This window comes from Cystoisospora suis (assembly GCF_002600585.1).
Source record: "Cystoisospora suis strain Wien I chromosome Unknown contig_4938, whole genome shotgun sequence".
In the NCBI taxonomy this organism is placed as follows: domain Eukaryota; phylum Apicomplexa; class Conoidasida; order Eucoccidiorida; family Sarcocystidae; genus Cystoisospora; species Cystoisospora suis.
This window is the reverse complement of record NW_027157730.1, coordinates 10,331-30,317: the sequence shown is the minus strand read 5'-3', so window position 1 is coordinate 30,317 and position 19,987 is coordinate 10,331. Positions and strand designations below refer to the sequence as shown.

Genomic DNA, 19,987 nt, shown 5'->3' with positions numbered 1-19,987 from the left:
AGCGTGTTAGCGCTGGCGAGGACGCAGCAGCTTAGACGAGGGGGTAGTGTAACACCCTCGCTGCGACTCTGCGCCGCCGCCCTGTATGCCGCACTGCCTACTGAGTGCCGTGTCGTGAGCCACCGCCGGTGACCCGACTACGGCACGTCTCGGTTCGTACAGGAAACGTGTCGTGCCTTTCATGAACAGACTGGATCAACTTCACTTATGTTCTTGCGGCAACCTTTACAAGGGCGGCTGTGTGTACACCCGTGTGGAACTACGTTAGCGAATCAGCCGCAACAAAACCCAATAATTTCTGCTTTTGCTGTCTCTGTGACCGAACAGGTTTATCTTTTCACAGACGAAGGTTCACTACTGCTGGAGGTCAGCACTGATCAAAACGATCGCCATGGGCAGTCGAGGTCTGCGCGTGCATCGGGGGCTATGTCGGAGTGTAGGCTTTGACCCACCTCGTTCAACGTATTCTGCCTCCGACTCACCGGAGGAGAATGGAGTAGGATGGATCCGACGGTTCACCTTACGTCGCTGGCGAGATATCGATGTGAAATGAGTGTTGTGTCGAAGAGCCTGATCTGATGTATGATTTAATGTGTAATATGGTGGGGTAATCCAATACAACAGTCTGAGTACTTAGGTGACCTACAATCAAAAAAGAAAGGGCCATCGAAAGACGGTTTTGAGTAGAGAATAGATCATGAGGTCTGAAGCGAGTGGTGCAACCTCTAGTATAGAGACTTTCTTGGAAGGCTAAACGTAAGGTCTCCCGTTAAGCGCTCGCGCAACGCGCAAGTTAATGAAAGGCTTCTTACAAACGATGTTACTCACGTCGCAGGCATGCACCCGTCCCGTTCTCCACACAGATGACTCGTCGGCCTTTCACAAATAGTCCCTATGGTACGCAGCAGCAGTCGGGAACAGGCAGGGTCCTGGCATCACGCGTGGTATACAGAGAACGAACTTGAACAGCAGTCGATGTAAAATAACAATTTTCATATGAGCGAGCACTCAGTTGGCTAACAATGGATCTAAGAATCAAGCTTCCGTCCAAGCTTGTAATCCTTAAGAGTTTCAACCACTCCAGGCTTTGCGATATGTAACCGCCGTCTGCCGCCTACCACGGCCAGGCCCTCTTCCCCGGCTGCACAGCTAGTCCTGATACGGAGAAAAACGGACATAGTGTCCCACTTTTATCCACTTAGATCTTCGCCTTTTTTCCAAGTCCTTCAGTCGTAAATGCACCGTCCACGCATTCCTTCACTTGCTTTCCAGGCGCGCATCCTCACTTCGCACAATGTGATACGCGACGTCGGAGGCGCCCCTCCACGCCTCTTACCCACCATGCGGCAGCATGAAATGCCGAATTCCAAAGCGGTTTATTCCCGTACTGATCCCCGTGACCCCTTTGCCTACGCCTTCAACTTGTCATCAAGTGACTCTCCTGCCAGTTTTTCAATGCACTGAATCCATTCTCGTGTGGCAACTTCAATTTCCTCGTCCTGATCTTCCAGTAGCTCGACCAGCGTCTGAAGCGAATCACCCACGGTGTCAACCATGGCCAGACCCAGCTTCTTCCACAGGTGTAAATACAACCGTGCCCCGGCGAACCGTATGTTCCCGTTACCGCACTCTCGGAGCCTTTCAAGCAGCGCAAGGTTCAGCTTCTCCACCTGAAAGTAAATGGAGAACAATAACCTCTTTTCTAGTGGAAGCAAGCTACAGGAGCTGTCAAGCATAAATAAGATCGCCTCCACTGCATGTACAATCAGAATATTTAGGTGTGTATGTAGCCGCAGATTCAGACGATCGCTGCGCAGCGCAGCAACGGTACCACCGAAACTCGGACACCCCATATCACCAGTTGTTTTCTGTATGTCGAAGACGAGTGCAAGACAGTTCACCGAGCCACCAAGTTCCAGAGTACCCCCGATGTGAATGAACACTGGCATTCATGTGTCGGCACTGGTCTGACAGATCGGCAGTAACTGTCCAAAAATGGCGCCGCCGTCGCGCTCCGCTTGCGCCGTGGGGCGACACGTCTCTCCTGCTTTGCGCGACATTACTGGGAGATGCCCACCTAACTCGCATACGCTTACTCTTTCCTTATCGCCAAACGCCCCTTCAAACAGATCCGTCACCAAATTTCCGAAACCATTGAACCACAGCTTCGAAAGCCTCAAAGCCTGCGCGCACCCCTTCATTCTTTCCCCTTGCCGCTCCGTCATGCTAGTTTTCCCACTACCGGCGAGAGCTTCTTCAGCACCGCTACCGAACGTGGCCAGCGAGATTCGCGGAAGGACAGCCAAGACATCCAGAGCATGCAGACTGCACGTCAATAGACGGTCGAAGGAAGTTGACGGCACCCGCCCTAACAACACACAGCAGGGACAGCAGCAGAGACCTAAAACCGCTTTGCGCATCGCCCAGCACTTCATTCACGTCCAGTGATGCCTGCGCATCGGTGTGAGCACCCAGCTCCCTTCACGTAGCTGAGCCACTCGACCTTCACTCACCGCTACAGTGCTTGTTCCACTTGCGGAGGGATGCCCCCAAAGCAACAAGGGTAGGCATCCCAAGTTCAAACCAAAACCACGTTGCGCCTCCCTCAAGGATACCAGTGCGATTCGCACACGGACCTCCGCCTTTCATCTTCTTATGTGCTCTGCCCTGTTCGCCAGATGAAAAAAAGCCACATGTCACACAAAGACTTCCTATTACACTACTAGCAACTTTTGACAAACCTCAGCCGCTCTCGCTTATTCGGTGAGTATTTTTGTCTTCTGCAGGGCCAGGCATCATTTCAACAAGCATCCTTTCGTCTCTTGCGCAGGCATCCCGACGCCTCGCCGCGGCCCATCACATAGAACTTCTCTTCACTACTCTCTGAAACAGCTTGCTGCTACAGCCCCTCATGGTAAATACAAAGCAAGATTTCATATGAGTCACTGCCCTTGACCATCGAGAGCTTCAGTTTGTATGTGCGAACTCAGAAGAGACTAACAAAAAGATGGTTACTTGGTTCTGTGCTGTTTTGTTGAATGACTCATTTTCAACCGAGTACGCACTATGCGAGCGCGTCGCGAACACTGACCACAAGCACCATGTGTTTTATTCTTCGCTTGTCCCGAGTCCAGAGCCTCACAGGACCACTACCTAACGGAGAAACGACGGGCACAGCGGCATCTTGCTTACCTTGATTCCAAGCTGTGCGGAACCGCATCTGCCTGTCAACGCCCACGCCTGCTCTCTGCAGGCCTCCAAGACACTCGTAAAATCTTCGAGCAAATCCTCTAACACTGCCCCTACACACTCCACCCCTTTCAAATTGCAAGCCACCCCACTGTAGAAAAGAACGAACAACCTCGCCGCACAGACTTCCCGGACTGAGTACCAACTCAACGACGACGAAGGGGATACTATTCTTGACAGTCCCGCCTCACTTGGCCATGCCAATCTTTTCCTTTTGCCGAGATTGAGGCTTCCGCATTCCCCTTCATCCTTTACGCCCTGCATGTCTCCGCCTGCTTCTGTGAATCTTGATCCGCCCGGAAGGGGCTGAAGTAGAGCCCGTCGGGTGCCTCTGAATGAACGAACAAGACCCAAGAGATACTTTCGAAGCCTGTCTGTGCTTATCTTCACGCTCCAGCTGCAAAACGCACCAAGTAGCGCTTCTTCAACACGATAGAGGCCCCCAGGAACTGGCGAAGTTCGCGGGCTCGAGGATGACGCCTGGGTCGTTCCTAGGAAACGAGCAAGATCATCCAGACGACCGGCTGTTCCTCCTGGGAAAACACTACCGTCGTGCGACGGGGTCAAAATACATGAAGCCACTGCGGTCGAGCTTTGCGTAGCACGCCTTTTCTTCCTTTCTACGGAGGAAATCCACCTCAGCGAATCAGAAACACCCGGCTGGCAAGTCTCGCCGACAAGCTCTTCCTCTGCGGGCGAATCCGCTGCGCGTTCTCCTGCACTGGATCCCGGAATGTCAGAATCTGGAGAGGACCGCGGTTCCTGCCTGGACCACAAACATTGTCGGTGAACGTCGTGGATCACGCCACCATACACCATCAGCGGAAGTGTTTCTGCGTACTGCACCACAGCGTCCTGTCCTTGCCCCCCTTCTCCGACTGATTTTTCCCCGATTGCCCCCGCCGCCTCAGCGCGTGAGAGAAAGAGTTCAGCGAGATGCGAAAAGAGCTTCGCTACAACAACGCGCTCAACGTCCGCCTTACCTTGTGCGGGCTGAGCACTCACCACCAAGCCCAGGAGGTGGACCAGACGCGACAGCCTGAAATCGTCAAGCCATCGACTCAGAAGCTCTTCATTTTTCTCCACCGCCGCTGTTTTTTCAACACCTGGGGAGGTTTGCGCGACGGCGCTGCTGTCGTTTACACGGTAAGTCTTGTTGGAAATGTCTTCAATCATAGGCAGCAGAAGCTTGGCTGCGGTGGAGACACGCAACGCCGCAGCTACTTCAGCGACCAGGGCTTCTAAAAAAACTGCAGCGGTTGCGCTCCCTTCACAAGAGGCAGAGCACCTCTCGAGTTCTCTTTCATTCGAGTTGCTCGTCTCCGGAGTCTTTGAGCTCGACAAGCGTTTGAAACTGTGGTCACCCTCTCGGGTACGAGTGCCTACGACCGCTTCTTTCAGTACCTGTCGGGCCGTCACTCGAATCAATGGCAGCTCTTCCGTGAGATCTGCCGACCACGTCCGGTAAGACAAGTTCATGGACCGCGACGGAGTCCCCCTGGAGCTGCGAGAAAGGCATCCCTTTTTCTTGACACGCCAGTCACCAACTGGTCCCAAGAGACGAAGCGAAGATTGTTCGCTCACTGTCTGTCTGCTGCTCGGTCCCGGGCAGTGGCTCAGGTAAGAAACGAACGGATTCACCACGACAGACTCGACAAGTTCCGGTGCAAACTCAAAGAAAAGAGACGGTCCCACGCACTGGCATAGCGCGACCAAGGCTCCAAGGACGCGCGTTCCAACCAACTGAGTATGTGGCTGCTGAACTCGCTGAATCACGTCTAAAGTGCTCCGCAAAACAGAGGCAGGCAGACCTCCTTGCCTTTCCTGAGATGCTCCACGTACCCCGTGTGTCGATGACATGGTGATGTCTCTTAGTAGACCCACCAAACGCTTGACAAGGCTGTTGAAGTCTGCGAGGAACAGCCTCCTCGCATCGTCCAAATTGTGCAGACCGGCCGTGTCGGAGACACCGCGTCGGACACTAAGCGCCAGGGCTTGCAGACAGCGCGCTGCCTCGGATGCTTGCAGGAGGCGAGCCTGATCTTTTGGCAACCCCGTTCTTACTGCTCTTCTCCGTCTCCCTAAAGGAGCCACTCCCCTCCCCCGGCTCCCACGCGTAGAATGCTGAGCACCGTTTTCTACTTCCTTGTGACTGAGACATCCGCTATTTTGTCGACCGCGAGATAATTCCCGTGAGGCGCCGCGCAAGGCGAAAAGAACAGCCCCCACACACGTTTCCCTGAAGGCTGGAAAAAGGTGAGCGGCCGATAAACAGGCAATACTGATGACAAAATCCCACGCCGACAAAGAGCCACCCACGGAAGAACACGGAGAACGGCGAAGGAAGTGGCCGGAAAGAAAGGCAAGCAGGACAGTTACCGGGGCCGTCAGGGCGGCAGGCGTCCAAACCGACGTGCAGCGTAGAGCCTGCAGAAGCACAATCACTTCCCGAAATAAGATAGAGATACGCTGGACCCAGCAGAAGCAGCGGCACAACACCACTGCGTAAGACAAAGAGTCAAATTCGAAGACTGAGTCAGGGAGCCGCCGTGCTCCATCCCTGACACTACCGGGCACTGTCCTTTCTATCGACGAAATCCGATGGCCCTCGTGACACAGGCCTGCAAGTGCTGGAATCCATGGAAGCCGGGACACTATGAATGGGCCCGGGCACGAGCACTCCGGGTCCTTTCCCAGCCCTCTCGCACAGCACCGATGATAAATTCAGTCGAACACATAGTTCACATACCACCCAGGGTAACCGACAGACACGATATTTGCGTAGCGCACCGTAGCGCGTCGGGGTACACGTGACTCAAAATACTCCTGCAAGACATTACTGAAACCCCGTATTCCAGCCAGAGGCTCACCTTCCACGATCTCTCTTCTCGCCACGCTCCCTCTTGATCCTCCCTCTCTCGCTGCTCTTTTTTTCCTTGCTTCCCTTCTCGCTTGTATTTTGGACCGCTACCCAGTACCGCCTTGATTCGATCAGCCAGCTTGCGAAAAAGAAGTTCCGCATAGAGAGAGTCAGCCGCGTGAGTGCTGATGCTGAACCCGGAAAAGTCTATCTGTTCGACTACTTCGGTGGCTGCTGTTTCTGCGTCTTCGAAGGAGGGGAACAGCAACAAGTGACGGGGCGCAGTAGGCGCTGACGAAACCAGTTCTGCCGGTCCCTTCTCCGAATTGCCACTGTCGTATACAGGTATTCGAGTATCAGCTTCGTCGCGGCGGGGCAGCATCACGGCCATATAGAGCTTTTCAGTAAGCTCATGCTCCTCCGATAACTCCTCACGTCCTTTCGAGTCCACGAAAGTGGGACGATCGCCTTCACCGTCTGGATGGGGGCGGGGACACATGCAGGAGTGCTTGAGTTTCGCTGGGAGTTGTCGACTAACAAAGAAAGTGTGAGAAACACCGAGACACCCCAGGCCGACGCGAACGCAGCCAATCAGGGGGGACAAAGCTCTGGAGCAACAGAACGCAATGACAGCAGTACGCACAGGCGAGGCAGACGTGCGAGACCGCCGACATCAGTTCGCAACTCAGACAGCTCTCCAACAAAAAATGCATACGGCTGGGATTTCGTCTGCGTTTTGCTAAGCAGAAACCCCAGTGGGATGTCACGACAGGAATCGCACTCACCGTCTTCCCAGTTTGCGTTCTTCAAAAACACACCCAAGCGAACATCACTCCTCTCGAAGAAGACGTCCGCCGGGCTCGAGCAAGTGAATTGTGCACACAGTACCTCCAGCGTGGGCTTGCGCTTGAACAAGGACACAGCACCATGCGAGGCTCCCGCGAGGAAATGTCCGCTAGAGTACTACACGGTTGATCAAGAAACCGTGGTACAAGCTGCATCTGTCAAGGTTGAGCACCAGCCACCTTCGCACGGCCGGAAGTCAGACGACGACCTGCGCCGCAAACCGTAGGTCCCACGAGCCTTTAAGATGATGTTCCAGGCATCAGAGTTGCAGCAGGGACAGGTACCACACCAGCATCTGCTCAGCTCCTGCAGAGGCGCCACCACGCATGATTCTACCAAATCCTCATCGGCAAAAGGAAATCTGCGCGGGAACAGCAGTTGACATCGTTAGCTTCTTACCGTATGAGACTATCGAGGAGGAACTCTGCCCGTTCCGTTAAAACCTTCTCTTCCTGTGCCACCTTCTTCAACTCGCGGGCTGCGCGGGCGTGTCTGTATTCCTCCAGGGAAGTGTACAGCCGGATCCCAGCGAGCACCTAAGAAGAACGAAGAAAACGTCCATCCGCACTGAGTAAGCAAATGAGGCAAAGCGGAGATAGCCCTTCTTTTGCGTGTTTTCGGCTGCTATAACAGTGACATATGCCGGTCTACTACGTCGCCTTTCGACGCTGCATGCGTTGGGGAACAACTGCTCAGAAGATGAAGCGTCGTCACATGTCTTCGGAGAGGAGTCACAGAATCTAGCTTCCTGAAGTACCGCTCACGATACCTCCGTCAAGAGAATAGCCGCGAGCTACCTAGTGCACCTGCTGCAAACGGCCCTGAGCTCTCCTCTCCACAAATTGTTGAGAAGATGGCCGAGTTTGCGGTTCTGCAGGGTGTGAGAGGCGAGGGCCTTCCTGGAGATTAAGGGGCCCATCTCCTGCCCTCCCGGTAAAAAAAAAGGCTGCTCAGCTAGTCTGCCTAAAAAACAGTTTTCCTTCCAGGACAGAAGCGAGTCGTGTTGAAGTACCTTAATGCCAAGAAGGGACCGTGTTATCTGGACGATGGCTGCATACTCTCCGTCATCATGCTCGGAATCCTCACAGCACTGAACATCCTGCAGATCCGGCAGGCCGTCCTCCTTGAGCTGATGATACACCAAGAGCAGTGCGGTGCTCGCTGCGCGGCAGTAGACTTCGGCAAGGTCCTCAAACCCTGACCCCACCACAGGAGACGTCAAATCGAGCCTCTCATGGTCCTCGGAGGACAAAGTGCCGAAGACGCCTTCACGGAGGCTTGCTTGGTCACGCAAAAGCTCTTGAGGAATTGCATCTTTGAAGAAGTCTCTCCAAGTCGGCAGACCGTGTCTGTCTTCTACCCCGGCTTCTGACCCGTGTACTGCGTCTATTTCACCCCCCTCTTTATCTTTTGAATCCCGTTCCCCCGGCCCCGCAGGTGCACCCGAAGAGTTCGATCGCAACAAGACGAGAAGGCTCTCACGTGCGGCCGCTTGGAAGAGTAGAGCCACGGATGATACTTCTCCGGAACCCTGAAGCCGCCGAGTATACTGAAGGTGTCCAGCTGCACCTCCGTCACCAATCGAGTACACTTGAAGTAACTCTCTCAGACGAGCGAGCAGGGCACGACGGGTTCCCCATCCCTTTGTTGCTTGCTCAACTCGCTCTTTCTTCTTACGTTTACTCAAGATCAACTGGTCTTCTTCGTCCTCCACTTGTCCATTTCTCTCGGTCTCCTCGTTTTCTGCATCACTATTCTCGCTTCCAATGTCGCGCTCTTCCGTCCCTGATACACCTTCATCTTCGTAGTTTACTCCCGCATGCCGTCTGCTAGCTCGAAAACGTCTCTCCCAGTTCAACAACAGCGTAGCTGCCGCGCCTGCCAGCCCCTCGCGGCCCAGAGCTGTCACCAGCGCCTTCGCCACCTTGACCAATGCCGCTCCTCCCTTTCCCTGCTTGCTCTCGCCTGTCCTTTCTCGTGCGTCCGTCGTGTGACTCTTTATTCCGATGCACTCGAAAGCGGTCTCGCACAGCGGCTGAAGTGCAGTTCGGACAAATGCGAGTTTGAGCTGCAGATCACGGGAGCCAGAGGCCTCCGGAAAACCAAGTCGGGAGCCATCAAAAAGTGTAGGACAGAAAGAATGATGTGCCGGTCGCGTTCTGCCCGTCTCGGCCGCATTGTAAGCCCTGCACTTTCCTTCCTCGGGGTGGCTCCTTTGCGTACACCGGTCCTCTACATTGCTTAGAGCCCCGAAGAGACCAGGTAAGCATGACCGCAGCGCCTCCACAGTGACTAAAGCTGAAACTGCAGACGGGTCCGCTTTTCCAACCGCTGCGAAAAGGAACCCCAGAGAAGAAATAAGGGAACGAAGGGCCAAGCTTCGGTTCCTTCCACTTTCCGACGCTCCCGAGAGCAGATCAGAAACCGAAGAGAACACGTTCACACACTCTTCACAGCTGTGTAAAACGCTGGAAAGGACAGACGGAGACGCAAGCGGGACACCTGCCTCCGTCCAGGAGACAAGACTCCGACAAATATCACTCATCAACATCAAAATCCGGAGTGAGCGCTGAGAAAAGGACCGTTCTGTCACCTCCGTTCCACCTCTATTATCCGCTCCCCTTAGGGTCGGCACCCTGTCCCCGAAAGTCCCTCGTAGGACCACGAATGCGCTGACAGATGTACTGCAGATTGTTAGCAAACTCTGTAGAGTCTGGGACGCAAGCTCTGCTGCTCTCGGAGTGTGCCCGATCTCAAGAGTGTCACCGGCAATTCGCACGCTTGACGGAGCACCCGCTGCGATTGTTTGTACCATGGCTTCGTCGGAAACTGGCATGCGTGAAGTATATCGCAACAGCTGTCGTGCTTTCTCGAGAGAACCCTCCGCCAGCTCGAGAAACCGTTCGTGAGAACGGCGTCTTTTTGTCAAATCCTCCGTTTCTCCGACTGTGAGCTCCGCATCTTCCTCTAGGGTCGCCATCCTGTACTGGACCTCGGCCGCAACGAAATCTGCTGTCAGGGCATCCCAGGTCTGCAGAGCTCCTATCCGCCCTTGCCCGGCAAGTGGTCGCTCGTGAATTATTCCCTCATTATCACTTCCTCTCTCCTGCGTCTCCGCATCGTAGCTCACCCTGCTCCCCCCCTCCCCGGCGACTCCGGCCATCAAATCAAGCTCTTGGCCGAGTTCATCCACGAGACCAACTAGTGACTTGACAGACAGAGCTTGGGGAGCTGATCCTCCGGCCAAAGCACATGGAGTTCTTCTTCCAAGCTGAGGTGAGACCCCTCCCAGTGTACCCGCTCTCGCGCTCCTTCCCATCCACTGATTGCGCAGCTGCATGGCCAGCTCCGGGGCTGCACAGGAGGCACGTATGCCGGCACGCACCAGGCGAACACGCGCGGTCTCAGGGAGGGAACTAAGGAACCACCGGTGCCGCAGCATCCCAAGTAACGTCTCCGCCGTCTCCGCCACCAGTGCAAAACCCCCTACACTCAGGCACGTACGCTCCGGGTAGGAGAAATTTTCAAGGCACACTGGGCCAACAGCCTCCTGAGAGTCCACACGCTTGTACTTCAACCTGACAATACTTTCGTCGTCCGACTCTCTTTGCTGATAAAAAACACGCAACGACCTGCAGACAGCAGTGCTGGATGAAAGCCATTCGAAAAAGGGGAGTGCAATACGGAAGACCAGAAAGCGTTTGGAAGCATCCGGAAGCAAGCCACACACAGAGCTCGCACCGTGCATGCGAAGTACCCGCCAAACAAGAGGGAGGAGCGGGAAAGAAGGGAAAGATAACACGGCCAGGTTGGCACAAGCGGGCCCTGGGAACATCCCTTCGTCGCACCGTCTACTGGTACCTTCTTTGAGGCTTGTCAATTCCCTTTCCGCTAAGGGAAGCAGAGGAGGCAAAACTCGCTCAACCGGACACCGCAAGAGAATTTTTTCAAAGGCGAATTGTTGCTCGTTCCGAGGAAGCAGGTACGCGAACAAAAACGTCAGAAAGGCCGGGATTTCAGCAGATCCCGTTTGTACAGCCAATGCAACCAAGGCAGCTGAATGGCGCGGTCCGGAAGCATCAACGCTGCTGAACGTCCCTGTCCGCGGTACATGCCGAGCACGTGCCTGATGCAGAAGGGAGAGAAACTCGGCGCAGCTAGATGGCGCGCGTGCGACGACCTTCTGCGACACACAGACAAAACAACGTGGAGAAAGGTCGACAACGCGGCTTCTGAGGAACCAAACAGGCCACAGGAGCCTGCGCGCCAGGCTGCTGCCACGGGCCTATCACAGGGATGCGGGCGCCGAGTTTCTCTCCCTTCTGCATCAGGCACTTGCTCGGCATGTAGCGCGGACAGGGACGCTCAGCAGTGTTGACGCTTCCGGAGGGTGTCATTCAGCAGCTTGGTTCCACTGGCTGTACAAACTAGAAGCTTTCAGCGGATCTGAAGTAACACATATCCAGACTCTCTTGACTCCAACACAGTCGGCACCAAATCCGGTCCCCGAACTAGTTGGCAGCTACCCGCATGAAAACATCTATTCACACCTCCACACACCAGGATCCGCTATCGGTGCATAGAGATCTGTAGTATTGGGAGCCCATACAGAGCCACACATCTTACGTGGAAAAAGCTCAAAGCGCTCTCTGCCTTTGTGTAGTTTTGGTGTTGATTTTCCTCGACAAACTGTCGCGACTCCTCGCTCCCCCCTACAAGACCCGCGTCCGCTAGCACCGACCAACCAGAAGCCAGCTCCCCTCCCAACGACGTGCTTGATCTTTTCTGCTCCTCATAGTTCTGGCTCCTCTCCTCCTCGGTCCTTAGCTTCTCTTTGGTCCTCTGTTTCACCTTCTGGAGAGCACCTCGGTTGAAAAGTTTACGGGCACTGCCGACTAGCTGCTCCACCGCCTTAACAACATTGTCGCTGTACGCCTGGCCTATCACCAGCCACTGCGGAAGTAGCAGCAGTACCGCCGCTTTAGCCTTAACTGCTCCATTCGCCAGACATATCTCCGCCGCGTCCTTGCACTCTGGTGCAGTGGCTGTGTTTCCAAGACAGAGCTCTGCTTTTCCGCATCCGTTAGACCCCAGCAAGCTTTGCGTCTCCTGGGAAAATAAAGTCCGTACGAGATCAAGCCCATTCACGCAAATCTGCTCCGCGTATTCGGCTGTGAGCAAGTCCACGTCCTCACTAAGCCCTAACCAGCCACAAACATCTGCTGCCAGTGGACCTGTTAACAGGCCGGTCACCCTACTTTCGGGTGGCGACCGAGCCCACTCCGACGCCGTAAGCCCTTCCCCATCTGGTCTTTCATTGGTTTCGCTGTTCGGTCTTTGTACGTCCTGCAGACCAAAGTAATTTCTTTGTACGCTCTCATCCGTGCCTGAGGAAAACTGGGACACACCCTCACGGCTTTCGGCTCTTACCACCAACCCTGACAGCACACGCGTGAGGACTGCCGCCAAGAACAGTCTCCGTCGCCGGAAGCGACTGACCAGTCGTCGGATCGGAGAGGCAAAAAGAGCAACATCCGTCAGACAGAGAAGGACCAGAGTTTTTGCGGCGTTGGAACGGCCCGAACATCGCTCCGAGTCCCCAAGCGTTTGAGCTTCGCCGAGTAAAACTATCTCTGACTCTGGTGTCTCACGGTTACTTCTTTCAGAGTGCGCCCGGATGCGGTCGGAGCGCCCAGCGGCGGCTTCCCGATAAAAGAGCAAGGTGTGCTCGGAAAACAAGGCGCTGCCTAAGCAGTCCGCGCAGCGCACAATTGTTTCCTTCGTCGCATCTACGAATGCAACTGTGCTCCGTGAATCCATCTGGTTCTCAGTTTCCGTCCCGTCACTCTCCAGTATCTGTTCAGCTTCGAAACGTCCTGTTCTCGGGCGCGTTTCTGCTGCTGAACTTTCCCGCACTTCCACCAGGCCTACCCGCAGCGAAATACACATGCTGAGAATGGAGTCGAAACAAGAGGTGACGCGAGGCTCGGACAGATCTAAGGCGCAACCGGGAAGGAAGCAACGCGACGAGATTTCAACAAGTGAGGCCACAGTCCAAAGCCCTCCAGGAAGCTCCAGGGAGTAAGATGTTCCTTTCGCCTGCGGGACAGACCGTTTTGTCCTCGCAGATCTATAAATTGGACGGTCGGTAGCGACTGGTCGAGGACCGACCCGGTCGCGAGAAACAAGACAAGGAGCTGACGATGACAGCGTGTGCTGAAGGAGCTCTCGGAGCTGCGGGGAGCGAGCTAGCCTACAAGTTTCAGTCAGAAAAAGAACCAGGACCGGAGACAGGAACACCAGGACTGAAGCGAGGAGAGCAAATGCTTCATCAGGATGCCTTCATGTGGGGGGAGAAACACAACCCTGTCATCTTTCGGCACACCAAGAAAAACGGTCCGAGCCGCTGTACTGGTGCAGCGACAGCCCAATGGTGGGCTACTGGACTCGACACGTACGGTTGGAAGAGAGAATCACGTGAACGTATGGACGCGTACAGACCGCGCCCAGCTCGGAGGGCTACGACAACAGATTTCTTTTATCTCGGTACCTGAAACGGACACGTTGCTAACGAAGGACAAGCCGCCGAAAAGCGGCGGTTATCTGACGCCGGTCTCCCCTAGTCACAGCAGCACTCAGTTCAGAAGGACAGCAGAAAAAGGAAGAATCTAAACGCACAGCTGGTTGCACTGGAATCTCTTGCTTTATTCACGTGGCGCACTCTTTAGCAGCAGTGCGCGCTAAGTGTCCCGCCAGCGAAAACAACACTCTCGGCTATACAAAGGCAATGCCGACGGATGTTACTTGAGAACGTGGACGGCTACACACGCGAAAGCCCTGCGGGCGCTGACTTCAACTCACTCTTCCCGTGATGCGTCTGGGGGCGCATGTGCACTTTTGTGCATGTGCCAAGTGTCTTCCTCCGGCCCCGCGAATACACACAGAGTCTCACGCCACAGATCTTGCGATGCCACGCGCAGCTTGTCCACTAGGTTGTCCCCTGTCCCTCCTCGCGTCGCAGTCGCACTCTTCTCTGCGTCGTCTTCTCTTCTTTGTTTTTCTGACGACCCATCTTCAAGAAAGGAGCGCCATGTGCAGGAAAGAGGTGCGTCTGCCGCTGTGGCCCACAGCACGGCCATAGAAAGAGGTATCAGATTCCGCACCATCGATTGAAGCTGCTGATGGGTCTCCGTTTCCCGCTGCTCGTCTTGTTCTCCCGCGTACTCCGCTCCGTCACTACGTCCAGAGACCTGCTTTTCCTGCACTCCTGCCCTCTCCCCTTCACCGCGTAGGCCCGTACAGGCTCCCTTCGTTTGTCTTGTTTCTCCCTGATCCATCGACAGCCTTTCGATCCTTATCGCAACGGCGATAGCATGAAGAAGCGGTGGCAGAAGTCGAGCCAGGGCAGGACTCTCACCTATCGCCAAGAGAAGCAGATCCGCTGGTCCTGCTTCCCACTTTGCTTTTCCCATAGAAGCGACACCAAATTTCAATGTTCGGAAGGAACGAGGAGGAGGAAGGGCTGACTGGAGGGACGACGCCAAGACCGAAAGCAAGCGAGAAAGGCAGACCAAGCGGGGGAGCGCTACTGACAACACACCCGCGTGGCTCAAAGCCTGCAGGAAACACAAGGGAAGCGACTACGGCAGAAGATCGCGGAACCGTGGAGAGGAAAGAAACCGAATACAGGCTTCAGAACAGGGCGGCGCACGCGGGCGCGAGGCGCGAAGTGGCGTATCAGTTCGTAAGAAACTCGGGGTACGACCTTCTCAGTGTCCCTCATCTCTAGGTACGGCCAGCGTGATCACGGGCGCCTTCTCTGCCCAAGACAACTGCCCTCCAGTGTAAAAGCAAGGAATCTATCTGTATCAAAACAGCTATGAAAGTAACATGTATGCGGACGCGCGAACACCGTTAGGCAGCCGCGTGTCAGTCACCCATGCTGAATACCGCCAAAACCGCAATACAGAAGTAACTGACTCACTACACCGAGGATATATCGAAACTAACCACAGACAGCCCGCGCTCCTTCGTCAGCTGCCCGAAAGCGCAGAAATACAATCCCCGTAGCACTGACACCGTTCCGAGTCTGCACCCTGACTGAACCAGGCAGCGACTGCAACGATGCGAGGCCGTGTCTTCTGGACGGACATGGCACGAACAAGAGAAAAAGTAGCAGATCTCCTCTTCGCACGCGTCTACTGAGAGATGGTATGCATCTGTTACATCAAATCGACTGAGCCAAACCGCGCATGTGAGCACAAAAGAATAAGCAGAAACGAGCACCCAGCTCGGGCCCGTCGTGATTCCCACCTCCGCCGAGACAGCAGCATCACCGTCAGCAACATGCTCCAATACCATCATCGCCAGCAGCTTGTATCCATTGTCGTGCCCACCCAGGTCTTGATTTGTCCTTCTAGAGTCGTGGCTTTGCTCCTTCACTCCGTCCACCGACCCCTGCTGCGAGCCTCGTTGCAGACACTTGATGACGCCGCGCACTCCAGCCAGCCTCACTGCTGGAGACTCAGACGTCAAGGTGCTACACAAGGTCAATATGCCGCTCCTTGGTCTTCCATTGATCCCCCCCGAACCCCTTACCACTGACAGGACAGTAGACACACTGTCCAAAGTTTCCGAGACAAACAAAATGAAAGATTCAGAAAGTTCATCCGCAGCGGCCGCCTTCGCCGCGAACGATAATGCAGCTGCTAGCGTTAGTGGTGAGGCGCTGTGAATGGCAACAACAACCCGCTTTAGGGCTTCTAGCAAAACAGGCTGTCCTTGACTTAGGAGACGCAAACGACGAGATGGCGGGGTTTCACTCGTAGAGCCAGGGAACGCGGAAACTATCTGGCCCTTGTTTCCCTGCTGTGCACCCTGCCCGGCATCGCCCTGCTCATTGTTTGCCTCTGTAACGTCTCGGAGAGCTGCGCTAAAGAAATCGAAAGTTGTCAAAGCGATAGCCAGGAGGGCTGGAGAGACTCCTGGTTTCTCCAACATCGTATTGGGAGATGTACTAAAAGTTTCTCGGCGACTGAGTAGGGCGCAAACGGCTTCCGCTGTTGAGAGCAGACGACGCTGGAGGCGAGTGAAAGAACTCAACCCAGGGGATAGAGAAGAAGAAGTCGTGGAGAGAAAGAAGGAGAAGAAAGAGGAATACAAGGCAGTGAGAAAAGGCGCGGAGTCCAGGCGCTGTCCGAAGACGAGCTGCATACGTGGACAGAGGAAGGTGTGCAAAACGCTTTGGCCACAGCACGCAGACACTGAAAAAGACAAGGTGGAAAGGCACCTCAAGTGACAAGTTCCACGAAAAGGCGTTGCACACATTAAAACCATGGACGCGTTCGAGGAACGCAGCGGAGAAAACACGAAGACCGACGGACTGATCCGACTGAGTTTTGCGCCTTGCTCGTTCGTTTATTCCCTGTCTCCTCGCTATAGCCAAGCTTGAATGGACCGTCGCTCGAGAGCCTGGATGGCATTCATAACGGAAACTTACGAAAGAAACGAGCAAAGCGAGGACGATCCATCACGAATGGCCCCCCTGCCCGGGACGCGGTTCCGAACAGGGCAGTAAGCATGAGCGATCCCTTGAAGATCTGTGACAGCCGTCAGCACGTTCCAAGGCGGCGAGGTCGGTTGGGGGGGACACCGTCAGCATGTGACTGTATCACCACGTGTGCGAGAATGGTCTGGGTCACGAAACGCTCCTATCTGAAGGACTGTGCTCTGACTCAAGCTTAACATCGTAACTCCGAGCAGTGCGACCGAAGTCAGGAGCACCAACACCAGGCCCGTAGGACAACTTACGCCGGAGAACCGAGCAAGTGCTTCAGTGCACCTTGTCACCGTAGAAAGCGAAGTAACCAGCTCCCCAACAGAGGCTCTTTACGGAGCACTTTTTTCGCTGCCTTCCTATACGCGAAGCAGCTATCAAGTCTACTTTCTAGGACCTACAACTAGCTCGCACCACGGGTCCCGTGCCCGCTGGTTGTTCTGTGTGACCCCGGAGTCAGGCAGGGAGGTTTTATGAGATTGCGAAGGGCAGTAGATTAGAAGAAGAGAGATAACATCCAGAAAAAGTCAACATCTGGAAACGTGGTGCTGTGCGAAGGACACAAACATCCCGTGTCTCTTCCCCCCCCGAACCTTTGAGACATCTGAACTGTTTCGACCTTCACCATTCAAAGGACGCTCATTGGCGGGACAGCAAACGGAGCGAAGCTGGTCGCCCGCGTGCGGCTGTGGCTTTACAAAACGGCGTCCAACGAAGGAGAACAGAGACATTACACAATAGAAGTTTCAGCTATGGATCGTGAACCAGAGGGATTTCCCTTTTCTACGTACCTCAGCAAACACGGGTTCGAAATCAGGCCAGGTCATAAGCCTCCTTGTAGCATGTCGTGGCAGCCGCAGCATGTCTGTGCTCTGCGTCGAGACCAGGTGAAACAAGAGACGTAAGACCTGGTGCACTTTCTCAAAAGGGATCCGCGTGGATCCATCCACCTTGACAAGAGATCTCGTCAATTCGTTCATCACAGCCAACAGCATAGGCGGCCCAAGTGCCCGCGCACCAGCAAGACGCCCGAGAAGGGTCAACCCGACAGCATGGAGCTCGGGTGAGCGGACTGCTATCGTTGGACGGATGGAGGTCAGTAGCAGAGGAAACAACGACGTTGTCAAGGCGCGGGCAGGACCGGGACCAGCAGTGCCTATTGCGTCGGAGACGACAACGACGAAGAAAGTCAGCAGAGCGCTATTCTGGACAGCAAAGACTGACGAAGATTCCGCAGAGTCTGCCCTCTCTGCGCCGCCGTCACTTGCTCGTACCGCTTCCCTGAGTCTGGGTTTTATGCGCTTCAGACCTTCCGGTAACAGCAGCCCAGCCTCTTGAAGACGTTGTGGGGAGATGGGTGAAGTGGCGCGGACGACAGCATCAAGGAGGAACTGGACGAAGAAAGGTGCCTGAAGCACACTTCGAGTGAAAAATTCTGTCGTTGCCGGTCCATCCGAGGTCTTGACCTTCTGCAGAAACGCCCAGGGAGAACCGCGCTCAACACGTAATAGCCGTATCAGTCGGGTAGCAAATGGGGAGTCAAGATAAGGCAGAGCAACGGCGAGTAGCGCATCTTGGTTGTGTTGGTGTATATTGTACTGGCGGAGAAGATACTCTAGAATGTAATGGGTATCAGGAAGAAGAAAGAACGGACCGAGGAGATCGCAACACAGAGTGATGCGCCTGTCCTGTACTTGCGCACGAGACAGCGAAGAGAATTCTCGACTACGGACATTTGAGGAGGAGTCAGCCGACGTGTCCGAGAAGAGAGGCTCCACGACCGACAGAAGAGGCTGACGAAGAGAGAGGGCTTCAAGGGAGGCCAGGGCAAGGTCACGTAAGGTAGACAGGTCAATGGAGGCAGCTTCGCGAGGATCGAAGATGAACGATGGGACCGACGCTACTCCCCGAGAGGACGGGTTCGAAGAAACATTTCCTTTTGACGCACGGTGCAACGCCAGCTGGCGCTGCAATACCGAAACCATTTGTGGGATCTGGATGGGATGAACAAGACGGTTAAACTACCCGAGAAATCAGACAGGACAACGCTTGCTTCTGACCTGGGAGCAGGAAAACACCAGAAAAGTCATTTCGATGAAGAACACATCTTGTCGCGCGACATCAGGACCGTCTAACCGTCGAAGGGAAGCGGAGCTCGAGACGGCGGACATAGACTCGGACCTCAGTTGAACGACGATTCCAGTCACCCCACGGATACCAGAGCGCGTAAGCCCGGCTGTGGTTGGCAGAGACAGCATCAAGCGTCGGCCTTCTGAAGAACTGATCAGTGTTGGTGGAGAAGAATGAGTTCAAATCGACATTGCTTGTTGCCTTTCTACCTGACGTCTGGCCGGGCCACCAGACCATATTCCCAAGGCCTGCGGGGAAGAAGACGGAGAAGGCCTCGCGTTTGAGACCTCGGAAGGAAGGTCTGCCAGGGGAAAGCTTCTGGCAGAGGACGCACTACAAACAAGTTCACTATACAACACGGGAGCGTATTTCTCCCAGCCAGGCTGAGACATCGAGACGCAACTGCAGCAGCCTTCGCTCCAGTTGAGCTCATCGGGTAAACAAAGAGGAAAGTGTGTCGAGTTTCCCAGTCCGGCACTTTATTCACCACGCGGGAGCTTGACGCACGAGACAGGGGAGCCGACGTCGATGATAGGCCGGTCTGCGCAATAAAGAGTGAAAAGCAGCTCAAATCACCAACTAAACCACTGCATTCGAGACCGGAGTCCAACAGAGTATATCCGCGCACGCAAAGCTGAACACGCTTCACGTATAGATGGATCGAATCACCATGCAGGATCGAGATAATAAATTGGTCGTCGCCCCACGATTAGCTGGAGGAGGTGAGTGGTGGTCAACTCGGCCTGCGTTTCATTCTAGAGTCCTCAAATGGCGTCTGGCGTGACGGAGCTGTCCATGCTGGCCGCTATTTCATAGTAAACTCGAAATTGCTGAAGTGCACGCTGGGAGTTTGTTTCACTTGTCGGGACGACGCTGGGAAGCTCTTGTTGGCTGCCGAGACTGGCCCCGATCATCACAAAATGGTGGCGGGTCACTGTAGACGAGCTCATGCCCGGGCAACCGCGCCATGGGCTGCCTTGCGCCAGGTCCGCCAGAGAAGTTCAGACGTCGAAGCAGGGGAAGTCTGTGTCTGACTTTCAACAGTCTTGCTCGAGACCCCAAGCATCTCGAAGACTGCCACTCTTGGTGGACTTCCCACCGACCCAGGCTACACAACAGTAGGCAGGATCCTGCCTATCCGATGCCAATGTTGTGGCCTCACCCCCTGTGAGCGTGAGGTACCTGCTGCCGGCTTGTTTCAGCCTAAGTGCAGAGTTTTACATCTCATCTGCTCTCGGCCGCCTGAGGTAGCAACTCGGCTCTTCGTGGTATTGCATCCGTGCCTTGTTTGCCGTGGCGGCGGACGCTTCGAGTCGCATTGGTAATTCGTGAAAAAGCTCTCATCA

The 19,987-nt window shown here is 54.8% G+C and overlaps 1 protein-coding gene across 1 annotated transcript; it reads right to left on the bottom strand.

The window, feature by feature from the left end:
• Window positions 1–603: 603 nt before the first annotated feature.
• CSUI_008694 (u3 small nucleolar rna-associated protein 10) lies at window positions 604–19,477 on the bottom strand. Its single transcript, XM_068068820.1, has 11 exons — window positions 17,303–19,477; window positions 15,269–16,162; window positions 13,817–14,571; window positions 11,582–13,208; window positions 7,968–11,138; window positions 7,355–7,491; window positions 6,120–6,717; window positions 3,193–5,676; window positions 2,514–2,667; window positions 2,097–2,368; window positions 604–1,670 (listed from the first exon to the last, which is right to left on the bottom strand). The coding sequence occupies exons 1-11, from the start codon at window positions 18,494–18,496 to the stop codon at window positions 1,410–1,412; spliced, it is 11,547 nt and encodes a 3,848-aa protein (XP_067919206.1). The 5' UTR covers window positions 18,497–19,477; the 3' UTR covers window positions 604–1,409.
• Between the last annotated feature and the right edge of the window lie 510 nt (window positions 19,478–19,987).